Source organism: Papaver somniferum, unplaced genomic scaffold (genome assembly GCF_003573695.1).
Source record: "Papaver somniferum cultivar HN1 unplaced genomic scaffold, ASM357369v1 unplaced-scaffold_135, whole genome shotgun sequence".
NCBI lineage: Eukaryota > Viridiplantae > Streptophyta > Magnoliopsida > Ranunculales > Papaveraceae > Papaver > Papaver somniferum.
In genome coordinates this window covers 6,264,813-6,284,769 of record NW_020622713.1, presented here as the reverse complement: position 1 = coordinate 6,284,769, position 19,957 = coordinate 6,264,813, and the positions used below count along the sequence as shown (strand labels likewise).

General features: G+C 36.9%; 1 protein-coding gene and 1 long non-coding RNA gene across 8 annotated transcripts; both read right to left on the bottom strand.

Moving 5' to 3' along the window:
• Positions 1-1,304: 1,304 nt before the first annotated feature.
• LOC113333975 lies at positions 1,305-7,280 on the bottom strand. 4 transcript variants are annotated; one of them, XR_003352485.1, is made up of 8 exons: positions 7,195-7,280; positions 6,635-7,103; positions 6,278-6,508; positions 5,182-5,515; positions 4,076-4,315; positions 3,216-3,345; positions 2,251-2,558; positions 1,305-1,715 (listed from the first exon to the last, which is right to left on the bottom strand). It is a non-coding gene; the product is annotated as an uncharacterized LOC113333975 (long non-coding RNA). The 4 variants fall into 4 exon arrangements; XR_003352484.1 differs by having other exon boundaries at positions 2,286-2,558; XR_003352483.1 differs by having other exon boundaries at positions 1,305-2,558.
• A 5,142-nt stretch (positions 7,281-12,422) lies between these two features.
• On the bottom strand, positions 12,423-19,732 carry LOC113334203 (kinetochore protein SPC25 homolog). Of its 4 annotated transcripts, none has more exons than XR_003352637.1 (12): positions 19,557-19,732; positions 19,199-19,264; positions 18,856-19,002; positions 18,430-18,528; positions 18,251-18,340; positions 18,024-18,146; positions 17,371-17,772; positions 14,693-14,809; positions 13,889-13,974; positions 13,692-13,811; positions 13,308-13,385; positions 12,423-13,155 (listed from the first exon to the last, which is right to left on the bottom strand). XR_003352637.1 is itself a non-coding variant. In XM_026580546.1 (7 exons), the coding sequence occupies exons 1-7, from the start codon at positions 19,708-19,710 to the stop codon at positions 17,501-17,503; spliced, it is 957 nt and encodes a 318-aa protein (XP_026436331.1). In that variant the 5' UTR covers positions 19,711-19,732; the 3' UTR covers positions 17,224-17,500. The 4 variants fall into 4 exon arrangements, 1 of the variants encoding a protein (XP_026436331.1); XR_003352635.1 differs by having other exon boundaries at positions 12,427-13,155; positions 18,430-18,534; XR_003352636.1 differs by having other exon boundaries at positions 12,427-13,155; positions 14,693-14,781; positions 18,430-18,534.
• Between the last annotated feature and the right edge of the window lie 225 nt (positions 19,733-19,957).

Genomic DNA, 19,957 nt, shown 5'->3' with positions numbered 1-19,957 from the left:
TGAGACTGATGGTATGTAGAACTGATGGAAGTTTCATTGCTTTTGGGTTGAGATAATCTTGTCTTGGTAGTCTTATCGGTGGAGTTCCAGTTGGATTTTGCCTCATGATCGGAGTGAGGGTGAAGATGCTTTCCCTGTCAAGGTTTCTTTTCCTTTTGATCAAGTGGGAGAGTATATGCTAGGCGCACCAATGATTTGTTTTATCCGACTATTTATTACATAGTGTATTTCCCCCTTTTTTTTTTAGTTAAAACTCTAGATGTGCAAAGTGTTTGTAATGCTGTGATTCAGACTATTGCTCGGATCCATGTTGACAATCTCGCCATGGAACTTCATTGCTACATGCATCTCTTTATTGTTTGCTTAGACTATTTATTACATAGTGTATTTCCCTTTCTCTTTTATTTAAAACTCTAGATGTGGAAAGTGTTTGTAATGCTGTGATTCAGACTATTGCTTGGATCCATATTGACGATCTCGCCATGGTAACTCTATTGCTAGATGCATCTCTTTATTGTTGCTTGGTTAACATCCTAATTATTTTCTTAACCTTTTGTAACTCTGTGGAGCTTGATACCATTTTAAGGATTTTAGGTATCAACATAGTTGTGGTGATAAACTATGGAGGAAAATAGTAACCACACACACTTGGCCTGAGTACATGGCGGTGGTAATCTGGGGCATATGGAAGACAAGATGTCATCTTGTTTTCAAAAAGAAAAAGCCCAGTCCTCAGATGACTGGAAATGTAATAACCTCCATCTTAAGTAGTGGCATGAAATGTAGAAACCTTGAGTCAGCTGGTCTTACACCAGTCGACAATGATGGTGTTAAGATACTTCATTGGTATGGCTTCCGAAAGAAATAATAAACAGGTACCTGTACAGGAAAGCGAAAAAATCTCAGGAAAATCAATAAAGGATGTCGAGGAAGTGCAGCTTCACTGGCGATCAACTGGACACGACAGATGAACCTTCACAAAGTGCAATGACAATATGAAAGCTCTTGAAGCTGTTGGTAGAAGAATCATCAACACAGAAAACAAAACACGAAGGTTGCATGCAGGCAACATGTCCAATTTCCAATCATGTATGAAGAAAACTTTCCTAGCAGAACTGTTGTTGGCGGCTTTATGTTTGATCCAAAACTGGTCAAGATCTTGGGACAAGAGCTTATGCAATAAATGCTGAAACAAGAGCAAACTCCTTGTGATGGTAACAAATTGAGAACAGAAGAACAGCTATATTGTATCATCAGACCCATGGTGCAGAAAACAAGAAATTATCCTTTTTCTTTTTGCTCGATAATGACAAATTTGTATTTATAGAAACGAATATACAACCCAGATCTCCAATTATTGAAAGAGAAGTCACTGGGTCTAAACGAGATCCACCCTCAAACACAAAAGCGAAAATTGCAGGAAAATCAACAAGGATCAAAAAACTTGCGACTCCAGTTAACTATCCCATCATGAATTGCAACACCCTGTTGTATAGACCGATGAATGGAAGCCTGATGAATAGTCTGAATTTTTATCTCAGATATGATAGCTTCACTTGGTTTCTGTTTCACTTCAAAGGTGCAAGCATTGCATTCCTTTCATAAACTCCCAGTGATGCTAGCAGGTAACCTGTCCCAAAGTTCCTTAGCTTGGTTAGATAGATGACAGCTTTTCCAATTTTTCAAAACCTCCAACACCGTCGACTGTAAAGAGCCTGTAAAATGAGCCCTGGTAAGAAAGTATTGCCAAACCTCAAACCTCAAACAATAAATTATCCTTATCACTATATTTTAATGGCATATACCCAGTCCACACTGGCACGTGCTTCATGTGCTTACATTCGAGGAATCCAAACCGTTCCCACAATATAGGAAGTTTCAGCTTATGTTTTCAAATAAAAGTATAGTGCTCTTAATTTTGAGGAAAAGAACTTGTCATCATAGAGAGCTTACAGAAATGTAAAAACTTTGATACTTTGCTAAGCCAAAATGCTAAATATTTCAGATACATGCAAGTTTTACTAAAAAGGTTGCAGATTTGGTGACAATTTATTAGATAGCAAACACCTTAAGAGGTGCGGATAGTGGAGTCATTCTTTGCAATGGCACTGGCTTGTGAGTTGATAATACGTAACAATACAACAGGAATAGACCTTCGGAATCAGCTTGCAACATGAATTTGGTTATATTCTTCACATAACCAAAGAAAGTTTTATTTGAAGGACGCAAGTAAAACCAGGTTCGTAATACCTGAGTCAGAAGACTCCCACTCTCAACCTGCATACCTTATACAGTTCAGCGCACTTCATTTGTTACTGTCATTGCTGTCTGTATAATAAGGAATGACGGCGTTCGGATAAATATGCTAATGCTCATTCTTGTTCAGCTTCTCACATTTATAAGATCATTTTCTTCGCACCTCCTGCTACTGTCTCCTACTACTGCCACTTCTTTCAAATGGGTAACATCTGTTGAAGAAGAAGGCGTTCTTTAATTGTGCTGCTTCTGTTGCCTCTCTTCTGGGAGTTCGCAGTCTCTTCTAGATCGTAATGTGACCGCTGCAAACAAAAAAAGATGCAATGGTATCAATCAAATTCAAGGTTAAAAAAAAATCCCCATTTTGACAAAGAAAAGTAGATCTACGACGCCACAAAAAGTTTGTTTAAACTTTAAAGCAAATCATTTCCATTGAGATATTTGGAGATTTCAGATAACAAGTATAAGCGTCCCCAAGTTTAAAATTTCCCCTTGCTCTGGCCATGTCAAATATACCACACTACCTATTTGAGACAGCTAGAAATTGTGTTTATTCTACTGTTTCTTTCTTCCCCTTATATTTTTGATGGCTGGTGCATGGGTTTGAGGTGAAAGGCTGTAAAGAAAGCAAATCCAGATTGGTCAAAGTTTTCATGCAGATGAGCAGACTGGAGTTTGATGCTAACTGAAAATGCATCTAAACAAGCCAAGAACACGGCGACTTGATTTCAGATTGAGCGGCACTAGAAATTTGGAGTTGGTCGCCAATAAAGAAGATAATTATGTCTACAGAAACTAAGGAGGTCTTATGAACTACGAAAAACTTACTCAGTCAATAACTTGAAGTGACATGAGTTCATCGTGGACTAAGTAACTTAAACTCCGTGGAAAGACCAATGAGATTAAATGGGCCAAACACCTGAAGAGCAACTACACACGATATAAGTTAAGTTTCAAACCTTGGTAGGGTCTGGAAGTATCGCATACAATCATCTTAATAAGCCTGTCAGCATCCTTGTAGACTTCTTCAGCAATATCTTTCCAGAGTGCATCATTTCCATTCTCACTTCTTGCTAAGAATTTCCAAGCCTATTAAAAAATAACAATTATTGACTGGGGTGGGGACAGAATCAGTAACGATAACATTCAATAAATAGAAGACATGACAGCTACAACAACCCAGCTAATATCTGAAGTTGTTCTCTGGATGGTGTTTAAGTGCTGCTTTCCGATAGGCCTTCTTAATATCTGAAGCACTGGCAGACGCTTCAACTCCTCTGCAGTGTCAAAATCACACAAAGTGGACACATTGCATAGCACTAATCTGACAGTTTTATCTTCCTTACAACCCTGAGTACCACTATCATGTTGTTTAATCACATTCCTTTTACTCAACATTATTTGACTCTTAATAAAGAGCGTGAGATGAGAAATGTCACATACTCTTTAATCACATAGTGAATGGGGGAAAACATGTGGAACATCCAAGCATATCTGATTCAAGCATCTCTTTTAATCAACAACATAAACACCAAAAGTTGATTCAGGAAACACAACGCTCTTTATTAAGAGTCAAATAAATTTTATTTGACTCTTAATAAAGAGCGTGGGATGAGAAATGTCACATACTCTTTAATCACATAGTGAATGGGGGAAAACATGTGGAACATCCAAGCATATCTGATTCAAGCATCTCTTTTAATCAACAACATAAACACCAAAAGTTGATTCAGGAAACACATGCAGCGACACAAATCAGATTCTAACATTCGTACATAAAAAAAAAAGGTTGTGATGAAAATTGGAGAAAAGAACTTACGAGATCAGATACATATCTTAGGGGACTGCTTTTTTGGCTTCTTCCTCTATGGAGGAAAGTTGCGGACGAGCTTCTGTTAGATCATTCACAGGACTAACTAACTGGTCTGGCTAGACTCCTAGACTGATTGTGTTTATCATGAGCTTGCTTTTCAAGGATAGGAATAAGCCTTGGAAGATCCTTAACTGCTTGCCTATAATCTCTAATCATCTCGCGCAGTGCAGCTTTTCTTGATATTGCCTGAAAGGTGTAATGGTAATTAAACCAATGATGACCAACAAAGAGATACAAATCAAACATTATGGTCTTTCAATCAAGAATATCCCTTCCTTAGATACCTCTAAAAGTTTCACCAAGATACTTTTGTATACTAAAAATGGTGATTAAAAATATATTGTGAAGTGTCATATAAAGGAAATATGAAAATTTATAAGAGAGACTATATTTTGAATTTTGAAAGCGGGAACCACAATAGTGCAAATGGAATAGATATAAAGAAGTAAAACATTGTGAAACTGATTCGACGGCTTAACTACATAATACAGCCGAGTTCATTGGTATTTTTAACTTTCAGCAACTACATTTGTAACTCGGAATGTATCTTTACGCAGTCGATTTCTTTCATGGCCACATAGAATATATTGAAAATGACAGAGAATGAGAATAAACAAAACATAACTACAAAATGTGACTGAGTTTTTTTAATAACACAAACAAACAAGTTCCTGCTCAAGAGGAAAAACATAATTTTCAAGAACCACTGTCTGGGATAACTGATTGTCAACTTCAAGTTTTACCTTATCAACATTTTAAAGGAAAATATGATTCTTAGAAACTGATCTACAAGCAAAAGTAACGAGAACAACGTATTGCAAAGATCATTTACAACCGACTCATCCCAATTTGCCCAGGTATAAGCTACATCGCACACTTCAAAATACTGGTTTTATGATACAACATTACCCAAAGGATGTTTCCAACTCGATGTAAAGATACCAACCCAAAACGATCAGTAAGAAAATAGACATAAGTTCCGAACTTTTTGTTGGTTATGAGAACAGATTTTAAAGGATGACTACAATAAACTATTGGAAGTCAAATCATACCTTGTAAAAACGAGATAAATAGTTCTTTCTATGGTCAATGTTTGCCAATACTTCATCCAAAATGAGAAACATCGCCAGACCATCACCGAGGGAAGTAAAAGAGGTTATAAGTGTGATGTTCTTAAAAAATTTGCATGGCATACTATTCATGTCTTGCAGAGAATATATGAAATCCAGCTGCTGGAGCAAATCGCACATCAGCGCACACTGATAGTTCCATGAACAATGAGATAACGTGACCAAAGGCCTTCTGTTGCTCTCCCTCCAATGGCATTTCTGGAGGATTAGATCCATGACCAAACAAAGAAAGTTGTCTGTTAATATTTCTTCTGACCTACAAACATTGAACGGATCTATTATCATCTTATTGATCATGCAGCAGTAGAATAAAGCACTCATCTTGTTATTCATCACAAGAAACAACTAACTCAATCACCAGCATTGGGAAAATATAGTTGTGGCATTTACTAATTGTGGAAGAAAACACTATTGCTAAATTCTGCTACGTCAGTTGACGCCAAATTACATATCGAGATCGAATGAGACAGTGCATCTGTGCCACCAATTTAAAAACAAAATAAGAAATCTACAAAGAAGTTGCAAAACAAGAATTGCATAAAGCTGATAACAGAACCGAGCTTGTAGGAGTACACACAGGGGCTATGTTGTGAAAGGCACCCGACGCGCTCGCCTCGCCTTGCGCCTCGCACAACATAGCACAGGGGTCACTGAGAAGGCTACAAACCCAGGTGCATTGTAGATGCTTGACACACTCCGCCAGAAAAAATCTTTATATCTCCTCGACATAAAATCAACAAGGCATAACACACTAGGTTAACTAGTGAGGAATTGGATTTTCTCACTACTTTTCAAACAAACTTAAAATGCAAAAATCCCAAAACTTAGTTTGTTCGCAACGCTTTTCTTATTGCCATTTCTCCTGATGACTTAATCTAATCTTTTACATATTACAATGGAAATTCAGTTCTACGGCAACTACTAATCCAACAAAAACATATTACAATGGAAATTCTAACAATTTCAAAATCACACTAAAGGCAGAAAAATAAGTCAATGTTGAGGAAAACATACGTACTGATTCAGTCTGGATATTTCGCTGCAACCATAAGAAAGAACAGAAACAAACTTGGAAATTGCAGCAATACCCAATTTAGTGGTGAAAAACTGGAATGCTCTAATGGCTCAGCAAATACACGAATCGGACATGCATGAAATGTCGATGGGGATCTATATGTATCTTTTGCTAAGTTTAATCTGCAGTCATTAACTATTGTTCTGAGCTTTTCTTGTTGTTCTTCAAGTTCAACTGTAAATGAAAACGTAAAACAAATTTTCAGTTGAAAAACTGATATGAAACAGAGACAGATATCAAAATTAGGTTAGAGAACATACAATCTATGTTGAATTTGGAAGAAATTGACTGAAATCTTACCCGATTTCATGGATATAATTTGGGGTTTTTTAATCTTTTGATGCAGTTTCAGGAGGTTTTCACTTTTCTCGTTAAAAAGCTTCGACCATATGCTTGTTGGAGAATGGGGTGGATCGCCTAGTGAGTTATCCTTCAGATTTCCACCTCACAAGTAGTTACCGAGAAAAATTCTAATCTGATAATTATTTGGAGATTTTGTTAACTTTCTGGTGAAAATTTTCCATTCAAGTGTTGCTGAAATTGTATCGACATGGTCAAGGGTGAAGCTCAAAGTGGACAACGTAGCCATTACATATCACATAGGATGTGCACAGCACAGCTTCCACTCCTCAGACTTCTGCTCTTGTTAGCATACATTCTCTACCATCCATTTTGCCGCTTTAACCATTTTTATACCACTCATCGACCTTCTCTCATCAAGGACACAAGCTTTAGCTGGCATCTTGCTTCAGAATCCAAAATTATGCTCCTGCAAGTACATCACAAATGTAATCAGCTATTTGATAAAGATAGTCTCCATGGAAATCAAAATTTGATAAACAAAAACATCAAAGGGTAACCATCAGCCTGATAGGTTTGCTCTTCCATGCCCACTCCTGTGCCTGAAAGCCCTGCAAGTTTCAAGCAAGATAAAGATAAAGCAAACCATCAGCCTTCTATTCTTTTCTATTTTAGGTGGATGGTAAAGAACAAAGAAACAGAAAAAAGAAGCCATTTGCTAATATTTCCGTGATACCGACCCCAACAAGTTAGCTTCACATACCTGGTGGAAACGAGCAGGGTCAACGCCTGCTGACTTGGCTGAAACCTGTGAATTGTGATTGAGCATAACAAAGTTCCTGCAGTCCCATGCCACTTGATACTCAGAACAATCAACTATCACCCAAATCATGTAACTTGAACGATCCCCAAGGCCAATAACAAGATGCAGTAAGTCTGAGAATTAAACTGAGCATTTTGATGACGAACAAAACCAGATCCCTGGTACTGCAGTGGAAAAATATCCGCATCTAATGGAGTGATTAAAAGGCCACATATGTCGTATAACAATCAAATAACAGACGATCTGGACACCAACAGGTGAATTTAAAGAAGGACGCTGCAACTGTTGTTGGCATATGTGGTTGAATCTGACTTTGTAGTGACCGAGGGCCTTCTTGGGTAGATAGGACCTGCGGTTGCGACTGTTATTGTGACTGAGACTGAAACTGAAACTGCCGAACCAGAGGTTTTTGTGGATGGGGTAGTTTTTGCTGCTGTCGTTGCTCAAATAAGGTCACCTCCTCAGGCTTCTCGCACTACAATTAATGCACATTCAGAGACATGAGATCATTTTCCACAACTTAGAGGTGCAAAACCATAACGGAGAACAATAATGCCAAAATTAAAATAAGAAGTCAAACAGAATAACAAAGAAAATGTTACCCTGCATTCACTTGTTACGCTGTTATAGTAGTACTTGTACCCTTCAGGGGAGGTGTGTTCTAGCAGCTGCAGTAGCAAGACTGCTGGAAACTGTCTGTTCTTGAGGAATATATCCTGACCATGGGGACTGCAACTGAACATATATAGTCAAAAAGCTATACGCATAGATTCTGACCAGATTGCTGCATCATATGCAACTTTTGCTGTAGCTGTGAGAATGCTTGTTGTGACGACTGAAAGCTAGCATTTGCTGAGACAGGACTGCGTGTAAAAGCTATGACCAATGAACCCAGCGAAGGTACAATTCCTGAAACCCGGTAGAATGCGGAAAAGATTATTATTATGAATTAATGATGCGAAGAAAAAGTATCAACAATGCAGGGAGAGCCTTCACGTTCTATGGAAGCACCAAACATTGCGAAGAAAAGACACATGACTGCAAATTACTTACTTGAATGTTAGCCTGGACATCTTAGTTAAAAAATAACAACTGAGTACAAAGCTGGAGTTGTTAGATGCGCTGGGCCTGAGATGTGGTGTCGACGACTCCTGGGTACAGCACACGTAACTAGCTGGAAGCAACTCAAAAACAAAAAAGAAAAAAGAAAGAAAAAGTGAAAACTAGAGGGAGACCCATTTTTCCAGATTTTTTCACTGTTAAACCCACTGACAGAAAAGTTCAGGGGCGCACCCATTTTCCCGTCAAAAATTCGTAGCAGACCCATAATTTATGAAATTCTGCTTCTCAGTTTTTAAAAGGCCAAACTACCCTTTTCTTCGAGCGACGAACAGAGAGAAGCGAGAAGAAAACAATGGTGAACTCCGATTCTTCGTTTTTAACATTTGGATTTTTCTCTTTGTCAAATCTTTTCCCAAATCCTTTTCTGAATAATCTTCTCAATAAAATTAGGGTTTCTGTTTCATATTTGGAATTTCTTCTCTTTGGTAATCCAACTTTCCTCATTTCCATAAAAACATAATGATAAGATTAATGGTGTTTTGTTTGATAATCTTCGTCCCTCTCATATTCGGTATCTTACAGCAAAAGGTAAGATTTCACCATTCTCTGCTCTTGTAGTGTTTTGATAAATGTCCAGAGAGTTTAATTATGTGAATCATCAGTAGCATTTTTCTAGTATAAAACATGATTTCTCCATTCACGAGTGTATCCTACTGATCTAGTTCATTGTGTTGTCTTTAATTGCACATGCATAAGATGTTATGCATATTTTATTTGTACTGCATAACTAGTTATGCATATTCTTTTTGCATCTGCAGTGATTTATGATAAGCATAACCTTTGATGCACATTGTTTTGTACTGCACAATGTCTTATGCATCTGCATAACTGGTTATGCACATTTATTTTACTTGTGCTACATAACAAGTTATGCATCTGCATAACTGGTTATGCACATTTTCTTTGTACTGCATAACTAGTTATGCACATTTTCTTTGCATCTGCAGTGATTTATGATAAGCATAACCTTTGATGCATCTGCATAACTAGTTATGCACATTGTTCTGTACTGCATAATGTCTTATGCATCTGCATAACTGGTTATGCACTTTTTTTTTGTGCCACATAACAAGTTATGCATCTGCATAACTGGTTATGCACATTTTCTTTGTACTGCATAACTAGTTATGCACATTTTTCTGTACTGCATAACTTGCTATGCATCTGCATAACTGGTTATGCACATTTATTTTTATGCCACATAACAAGTTATGCATCTGCATAACTGGTTATGCACATTTTTTTTGTACTGCATAACTTGTTATGCACATTTTCTTTGTACTGCATAACTAGTTATGCATATTTTTTTTTTGCATCTGCAGTGATTTATGATAAGCATAACCTTTGATGCATCTGCATAACTAGTCATGCACATTGTTCTGTACTGCATAATGTCTTATGCATCTGCATAACTGGTTATGCACTTTTTTTTTGTAATGCATAACTTGTTATGCATCTGCATAACTGGTTATGCACATTTTCTTTGTACTGCATAACTAGTTATGCACTTTTTTTTTGTACTGCATAACTTGTTATCCACATTTATTTTTGTACTGCATAACTGGTTATGCACATTTATTTTTCGTTAACTGAAAATGAAACTATCAAAGTAAAATAAAATGTTGATTTTGTTTGTGTTTCGTTCATTTTTTTTCAAAATGTTGTTTCTAGAATTTGTAAACTATAAGTAGTTTCTAGGTTGGTTTTTTAGAGTATGAAATTGATTTTTCATCCATTTTTGTTGAAATTGATTTTTTTTCTGTTTCTTCTACTTGATTTTTTCTTCTTCGTCTGTTTCATCCATTTTTGTTGAAATGTATTCTAGGGTTTAGTCAAAAATGATTTACTTCTTTGAATCATCGATTTTAAATGATTTATTTCTTTAAATGATGGAGAAAAAAATTTTGCAGATCCGTTACAGATATTAATGGAGGAATAGAGAAAGAAACCGGCGGAGAAGAAAAAAAATTATGACCAAAAACGATGAAGGATAATAGAGTCTTTCGGTACGTTTTAAATATTTTTAAATAATTATGGATGCGACTGTATCAAAAATTAACTGTGGGCCGTAAGAATTATTTCTTTTTTGGGCCTGTGCCTAAGTTCCCCAAAAGTGAAAAGATACACGGAGACAACGCTCAACAAACTTTTACATTTTGATATTTTTCTAATTAAACAGAAATTAATTGTAACTTAAACCTAATCAATTTCCGATTAATGAACCATATTTTGGACTCATCAGAGATCGGAATAGAGATGGAGAGAAACAACATTACAGATCTCAAAAAAATTGTATAAAAAAACAAGAAAATCAATTTATTTTGATTGGATTTGAAATTAAAACTCAAATCATTCATGAGACGGAATCAAAATAAGGAAATTAAATTGAATTAAATTAAATATATAAATATAAAGTAACTACATCGATCGATCTAGTAAATTATTATTATGCATACAACCCAGAGACTCAACCTTGAATAATGATCTGGGTGGTTTTCCTTTCCCATTTCCACCATCGAAACTGAAACAACCAGTAGCAACAGCAACAGGTGATGTACAGGAAGAAGAAGAGTTTGAATTATTATTATTATTATTATTATTATTATTAGAAGAAGAAGAATTTGCTGCTGCTAATGCTAAACAACCTTCGCTCCAAGACCTTCGCATCGGATACGATAATTTCTTCTTAGAGTTACAATTAGTTGTTGCTGCTGCTGCTGAACTTTTTGATGATGATCTGTGTAATGCACAAGTACAGTTCTTATGATATGGCCTTCTCTCAATATCTGTATCTGATGTTGATATGCATCCTTCAAATACACATCTGAACAATCCTTCTGCTGCTGCCGCGGCCATTTCTTCTTCTTCTTCTCCGATCGATGAGTTTCAGAACGATCTATCAATCTATATATAGATAGATGTAAAGTTGTGGGTGTTTATGACTTTATATATAGGACTAATGAGTTCTACTCTTTTTTATTTATTTTTTTAAAAAGGACTAATATAATAATTATGGAGAGTAAAACAATAAATTTGTAACATTTGTCGGCTTTGTTATTGTTGTAGTAAACAAACAAGCTGGTTTCGTGGATCGATCCGCGAGGAATTTGTCTTTGCTACGAAAAACAACAAAATGAGTGTGTGGAGTTATTGTTTAGGTTAACTATAAACTAAGCATAGTCACTAGTCAGTCAGAATATGAACAAGATGGAATGGAGTGTTTCTTTTCCCCCTAGATTCATTGTCTCTGGTATATTCCCAACCACTATTGCCTTTGTTTGCCACGAGACTTGGCAGGAAACGTATTCAAACTTCTTCTTGTTTGCTGACCCAACTACATAAAACAATGGATATTTACCTCTCAAAAATTTATCGTAAACTTTATACCATTAACAAATATTTTAAAACACCTACATAACTAATCTAAACACATGACTATGGATAATTAACTAGAAGTGTAATTTTAGAAATATTCCCTTCTTAAGTGATATCAGTCATCTTTTTTTTCTTTTAAAATAAAAAATTTATAAATGCGACAGAATTTAAAAATGAATTAGTCATCTATCGAAGGACCTACAGAGACACGGTCATCGACGTCAAAGTGCTTTTCACGATCGTTTTCTTAAACTTACACAATATCTGTTATATCTGTCTAACATGTCAAAACCTTTATGAAGTGACAAACTGTTAAAACAAAATAAATCTTGCTTAAATTCACTCTTTAAACCTAAGACAAAGCTCAGGGCACCCCGACTCGCGGCAACGCAATTTTCAGGGAATGGACAGTATACCATTATTTTCACACGTCCTTGTACACTGATTAGGGAGTCCAAGCGATCTTATTTACCTATGTTACGATCTTATTTACCCATGTTACGCATATGCAAGTCCTTTGGTAATAGCGAGATGGGTACTTTTCTCTTTCCCAGGGGTCTCCTGCATTTGGGGGTCCTGATTTTGGTCTCCAACTTCTGATGCGAATGCACACCACCGCTTCAGTGCGTGGTCAGTTGATTACTAGAAGTGCTAATTTCTTATAAAAGAGAATCCCTAACAATTGAACTTTGGAGCTCGCGAGAGACCCTTCTGAAATTTTCATCTTCTTTTACCAAAAGGTTTCAGAGTGGCCCCATATGAGGGTTTGGTGGTCCTTCAAATGGTTGTCATCCAGCACTTGCCTTTCCTGTCTCCAGTCCCTCAACAGGTATGATCAATTAATGTAACCTTTTCTTCCCTATCCTATGTTATCTTTTCAAAACATCAATAAACCATACATTGACGGTACAACTACACTCCCAGAACACGCTTACAGACATCAACACAAGGCCAGTTACGGACTTAATAATTCATCTTTCATTTGACCCACCCTAAATCAGGCACATTCCTGTTGCAGCTTTCATCTGGCTCGGTAGGTCAAGTGCCAGTTTCCCAGCCTCAGGTGCAGCAGACTGCCTCTGTTGCTCCACAGCTGATGCCTCCAAACTTGAGACAAGGTGCCTTTGTGCCTCGTGGTTTTCAGCAGCAGCAACAATTGCACCAGCCCCCACACCAGTCGCCTTCTCAGCTAGCATAGGTCCTGTTTCAACAAACACAAGATTTACAACTCGCTTTCAGTCATTACAACAAGCATTCTCTCAGCTACAACAGAAGTTGCATGCAATGTGCTTAAGAGGTAAAAACAGATAAATATATAAAGAGACTATTAAGACGCATAAACAATAAACTCACCCCCAAGTATATAGATTGTGTAAAGCTCTAACGGCCCTCTCAGCATCCTCTGAAGTTGATATTTTATGAAACAGCATCCTGCAGAAGTAAATAGTTGGCATCCGAACACCATTAGGATACTGCTATCAACTATCAATAATACGTGCCAACAGCTAAGTAGTATGACATCACCACATGGCTGTTGTGCTCTACAAAAATTAGGACTCATCAATACTAATCACTGTTACGGAAAATCAACAACACTGAGGACGCACAAACTAAGAATAAAATTACATCAAAACTGGTCGAAAACCAAATATGCATTTCCATGGGAAACTATCATAACCGCCTCCTTGACTACGCAGAAAAAAGAAGAAGATAAGAACTGCAAATTGAGCAACATACCCTGACTAGGGTAACTAAGAAAAAGCCATGCGATAATAGAAAGCCTTCCCAAGTCGGTCACAGCAGTTGCAGTAACTTGCTTCATTCTGCGCCGGTGAACATCCCAGTTGTGACAGTGACCTGGTGCAACAGCACTGATGATTAGCGAAGAATTCAAATAAAAATAGGATATACAGAGTTGGAAGTTACAGATATACCTGTATTATCGTCACTTGGTCCCTTAAGAATTGTAGATCAGCAATAAGGACCTCTATGCTAGTGTTAGCATTAGAAGGGCATTGGCCTGCAAAAAATTACCTTAGAAGTTAGTATTCATTGATTTCCGTTGGAAATTAGAACTTCTGAGATAAGACAGGTGATTGCATATGACCAGCGTTATGAAGTTCACGATACTCAGCGAATTTAAAGGTTAAAAGAATTATATTGATTAATCGAATCACGTGGGGTGTTCCCTTATGTGGTTTTACTATCCCAACTGTAACTGTTACCTAAAACCAGAAACACTTTTTTTTTCTTTCTTTTTCTCGTTCCAGTTTTACAAGAGTTTCATTACATTCCATGCCTTTCAGCTCAGTACTAATGAACATTGAGATAAAAAATCAATTATATTCCCAACCCATGTTTTCCTGAATAGGATGAAGAGAGTGTAGAGATTATCTAGCGAAAAACTGAGCAATGTGAATCAACAGTTCTCGTTCTCTTCCACGCAATACTGATTACGGTGCACAGAAATATGCATATCTAATTAACTCTTTGAAGATTGTACAAGATTGATCTATAAACATTTCTTTTAAAACGTTTTCCATAAGACACAAACTAAAGCCAAGTTCTTGCGAGGATGTTTCCACTAGGACACGCTAACTTTTAAGTGTCCAAGGGTCCAGAAGGGTACATTTTTCGTCAAAAAGAACAGCTTTGTGTGTTTACCCTGTATACTGATCCTGCAGTACTACTAAAGAAAAAAACACTATCGTTGATATGCAAATTCTCAATAAACGAACCTCTTCACTTGTGTATTCCAGCACGACATCTGCTCTCAGCCATAAACATGTGGAGTCTGACTCGATGCGGACCCGTGACTTTATGCCTTCTGAAACTTTAAAATCGGATATTAGTTCCTGCAACCAGGTAGCATGAGGAAAAACTATGAAACAATGGTACGACGAAAAAGTATCAATTATGCAGGGGGGAGCCTTCATCTTCTATTAAACCATCAAACATAGCATACTAAGATAGACTCCCAAATGAACTACAAATAGTAATCGTATCAGAGCAAGACAGAATATTCAGCTCTGAAGAAGCAGATGGTGGTGGCTCCACGTGATTAAAAGCAGGAACTCAAGTTGTTCATGAAGAAAAGGATGCGGGTCCCATGGTAATGCATTCCACAAATAATAACTTATCAAATCCAGTTGGGAAGTTCATAAAAGAAGGCAGCACTGATAACTGTCTTTTTGGTAGCAGATGCCCTAGAGTGGTCCAGAGAATCAAACAAGAATTGATACAGCTGCAAAGAATTTGACTTTTGAGGAATTGCTCTGAGCTGCCAGCATGTGGTGGGTCAGTGGGTGCTTATAAACGTCAGTGCGTGCTTATAAACGAAAGTTTAAAAGTCAAAGAACTAACTTAGACGATGCAAAAAATTGGACCACCTGAATTTTTGGCATGGTTTATCCTCATTATTTATCGGTAGTTCATCTGAAACACATTTACAGAAACTGACAATGACAGATTTTAAGATTATGGCTGAAAATAAGCTGGGATGAGCCAGGACTAAAACAAGATGCGGTATGAGCCCAAGCCTCACTCTTAAGACGTAAAGGGGGAACTCACAATTTACCCATTGTCATTTGGGATGATAGATAAGATAACAAGACATAAATAACTTAAGGGACCAGGAATCTCTCTAATCTACTAAAAAAAGAAATGATAACCAGAAGCAGAATTCCAAGTAGAGAAAAAGAAACATGATCAGTTGTGCTCAAAAGCCAGTTTACTTCATAAAAACAGCAAGAAGCAGTAGGATTACATTAAAGTTTTCTCTAGTGAAGGTGTCAAGAAAAACACACATCAAGTTTATTAGACAAGCAGGCCTTTATTGTGCTTTTCAAGTCAAATAAAATGATGGAATCACATTTCAAGTTTCAATCAGCCACTTAGCTTTCATTATGAATCAAAAGTGTCTACTGACTCTACACATATTCTGCAGCAACTCAGTAGTTGCGTTGTGAGCTACATATACTTATATCTAGCCATATGAGATCTGAGAAAACTGAAAGTAAGTTAAGCACATGCCCGCTGCTGAGCAAGAAGTTGCATCTCAACACCTTGTTTTTCAAACTTTTTGCTGTGTTGGCATGTATTGACATTGGTACTTATGTCGCTCACATGCGCAAAGGGCTACTGTTCTGCTAGCTGCTAAAGTTTACTTTAATATATTGGCATTCTATAAAGCTTGAGAAAATGGCAAATAAAGAAAAGAAAGAGAATGAGAAGACACATGACTGCCTATTACAGTCCTACTTCGATGTTAGCCTGGATATAGACGTCTTATTTCCTACACGCCACACAGTACATGTTCTTACCCTAAGTCCCTTGGGTACCTTGTATAGGTATCAGACACCAAATCTTGTACCCACGCCATTATTACTTGTCACACTTCAGGGCACCATACCAGTATCAGACACTGACTAGTCGTACTCATAGAAAAACTATTCACAATTCGACAATCCTTAAAAAAATATTTTCAGGTGGCATCATGAATTGTATATCCACATAAAACCCAGTCAATAGATATATTTTTCATTAGAAAATGTGTTGTAATTTATAGACTTGCACACTACCATTATCCAGCTCAGCTTATACTTCTTAGATTATTTATCAGATAGCTGAAAGACTCAGCAGTACTCCCTGCAATATGCATACAGGGAACTGGGGTTGGAAAGTGTCAATCAAGCCTAGAATCTAGGTCTACGAGTAAATGATCTATGGCATGAAGCTAGATAAGTAGGGTAAGGGTACAGTCAAATAGAAAGCAGTGCATATACATTACATCCAAACAAAAAAGCCACTTGAGCCGAAATACTACAAATTGACTTCACTAATCTCAACTAATATCACTTTAATCTAGGTCTATAAGTGATCTACAGTGCAAAACACGTCATTTTGTAAGGTATGTTTCGAGCCGAAGTACTAGTAACGAACTATACCAATTCTAATTGAATTACCTACATTAGACATTTCCTATCTAGATGTATAACACATTATACAAGAGATAATAACAGTACTCCACGATATTCTATATTTGTCATCCTGAAGGTATTGTCTTATCGAGATTGCGGAATGAACCCTCATGGGTTTGGAAAATTTAATGCATCCTCATATCAAACCCAGGTCATATTCTTATACTGACTATACTAAGGCCTGGACCCATACTTTATGCGGAAAAAGGCACGCCTTCATGGGAAACCTCAAAAAGATTTTACAAACATTGCCTATATGTTGTATGTTCCCAGAAGGCCAGAACACCTAAAAGCATTGTTGTAAACAAAACAATTACTAAATAACTATACATAGATACACAAACCTACAAACCTAAAAGATTACACAGTAGCACTAACTTTATCCTATTTGAACTGAAAATATATTGAGGCCATTTTGCCTCAAAAACAGCCCTCACCTGATTCCCACGGACGGATGGACGGACAACTGATTGTTTCATGCCTTCATTTGTCAACTCTAAACTCCCACAGAACACTGTAATCTTCAACAAGGAAGTTGACGGATATCCTGAGTTAATGCAAACAACCTCAGGATGATCTATTATTCTTTGCTCTATTGCGAGCAAGTAAACGAGGAGACCGGCGATGAGATGATGCAGATGCAGGAGATAGAATTTGTGATTTCTCCACACCAACACGTTTAACCTTCTTGTTGCGTATCACGAGGGCTCCTGGTTGACCAGGCAGTTGATTTTGCTCGTTTCTGGATTCACTCCCATTTGCGGAAACTGATGAGGTGGGTGCTGATACAGAAACCGTGGCCGCCTCAGGATGCACAGAAGTAGCCTGATCAGGATATCCTGTTAGATCATAACTCAAATGGTAAACTTGCGTAGAAGCAAAAGTAATATGAAGAACAAGAAAATAACAATGATGATGCCCTTTCATCAATAATGACCTTCAGTTTGTGAACTAATCCTAATAGCCAAATAATCAAGGGTGAGATTTACAATCTGCATGTATTACGCGACAATTACCACCTAGTAAGAGAAGGTCTTTGACAATCATAAATAGGTTTGAAGTATGAACGTTGCAGGTTAAATGATTTTACCGATCGATACAGCCGCTTGAAACTTTTCTCTCATGATTCTGACGAACTTGAACAGACCATTAGTTCTATTCAACTCTTGTACCAAATCTTTGGTGTCTTCCACGAATGGATGGCAATCTAGCACTGAGAAAGAATCAGACGATTGAATGGCCATATGGCAGATGTTACCCTCATGGTTATTACCACACAAGAAAATGTCTACACCCACAGCAATGTGTATTACTTACAAGTATAGGTATTGTCCTCATGCCGAACAATGAATGAATATTCTTCATGTGGATGTTCTGTGTCAATGTTATTAAATATAAATTTGACTCCTGAAATAAAAGAAGTTTGTTAATAAGATGATTGCTCTTGCAAAATATCATACACATAATGTTATGCAATATGAGAAGAAAACAGTTACCACGTCCTCCTTCAATTCGAAAGCCAAGAACCTTATTGTACCATGAAACGGCATCTTCCTTGCTCTCTTTGTGATCTGTGACCTTTTCTTCCTGTGCTTCTATAGCTTGAAGATGATAAAAAAAAATATTTAGTCGAAAAATACCGCTCTAGATAACATTGGCAAAATTTATCTGTACGAGAAAAGTTTATTTATGCACAGAATACAACGTTATAAAAACTCAAGAGTTTAGAGGCTTATGCCCACTGCGCAAAGGCATGCCACACACCTCTGGTCTCTTAAGTTAGGCCATTAGACCTCCACAGTTCAAGCATACATGCAACAAGAAAATTGGGATGGAACCAAATTGACTACATATGCCAAAAAACACATGTGCTTGACTTTAAGCTATCAAAAGAGGTAGTTACTTAAAAGAAAAAATCTCACCCATTGATTGTCTTGAAATGATTGCTCCATACTCTTCTTCCTTTGCTGTTTTGATTTGCACAATTCTTTTTAGTTCTTCTATCCTGGCTTTTGCAGCAAGTACTGAATCATTCAAGTCCAGACGCTTTGCCTCTCTATCAGTTTTCACTACAGATACAAAGAAAAAACGCCAAATAAATGAAATATCACTAATTAATATGTTTAACGATCCGATTATACAACGACTCACACAGCAGAAAATCCACGCAGCTTCAATAGTAATAAATCAAACAAGACATCACAATAATTAAGTTAGTCAAAAGTAAGACTACAGACAAGTATCAATATGGTGCTATCTCTTTACCTGCTAGAGCTTTAACCAATTCATCTTCCAATTCTCTCAAGCGCGTTTTGAGCTGTCCAAGTTTCTCTGAATTGGATCAAAGACAACATCAAAGAAGTACCCCAATCCCAATAGCACAGTATCTCGTATTATAAGTTTTGAAAAACCCTAGATCTTGAGTTCAAATTATATTCGAAATGGCTCAAACTAAAAAAAAAAAAACTAACATCATGTAATGTTCAAAAACCCTAATTTCTCTACCACATACAGCAATTGAACTTAACTACCCAAATTCTCAACTCAAAGGTACAAAAAGATCATCTTTTCAAAGTAAAGAAGTAAGAATCTGGAGCTAGTAAAGACTGTAAAGTCTATTCACCTTGATATTGAGACGTTTGTTCAGATTTGAGCTTAATGAAATCTAATGAATTTCGGAATGAAGTTAGTGCAGAAGTAGCTCGCTGTAATTGAATCGGAATCTCTGTTTCGCATTCTAACCTGAGTTTCTGCATTTTTTGAATCGTTTCTCCCATTAAGTTTTTCGGAGGACAACAGAGAGAGAAAGTAGAGAGAGAGAAAGTAGAGCTGATTGAAAAACATTTTTGCCCGCCATTACAATTTATTTTTCATTGAGAAGTTAATTTTGCCCGCCATTTCAGGAAAAGTAATTTTTTTACATTTTTTTCAATTTGGCTTATTTTTAGAAGGCTATTATTGGGCGTCACATTCCAATAAATGGGCTTTACTTGGATTCTTAATGTCCAAAAAAATGATTATGGG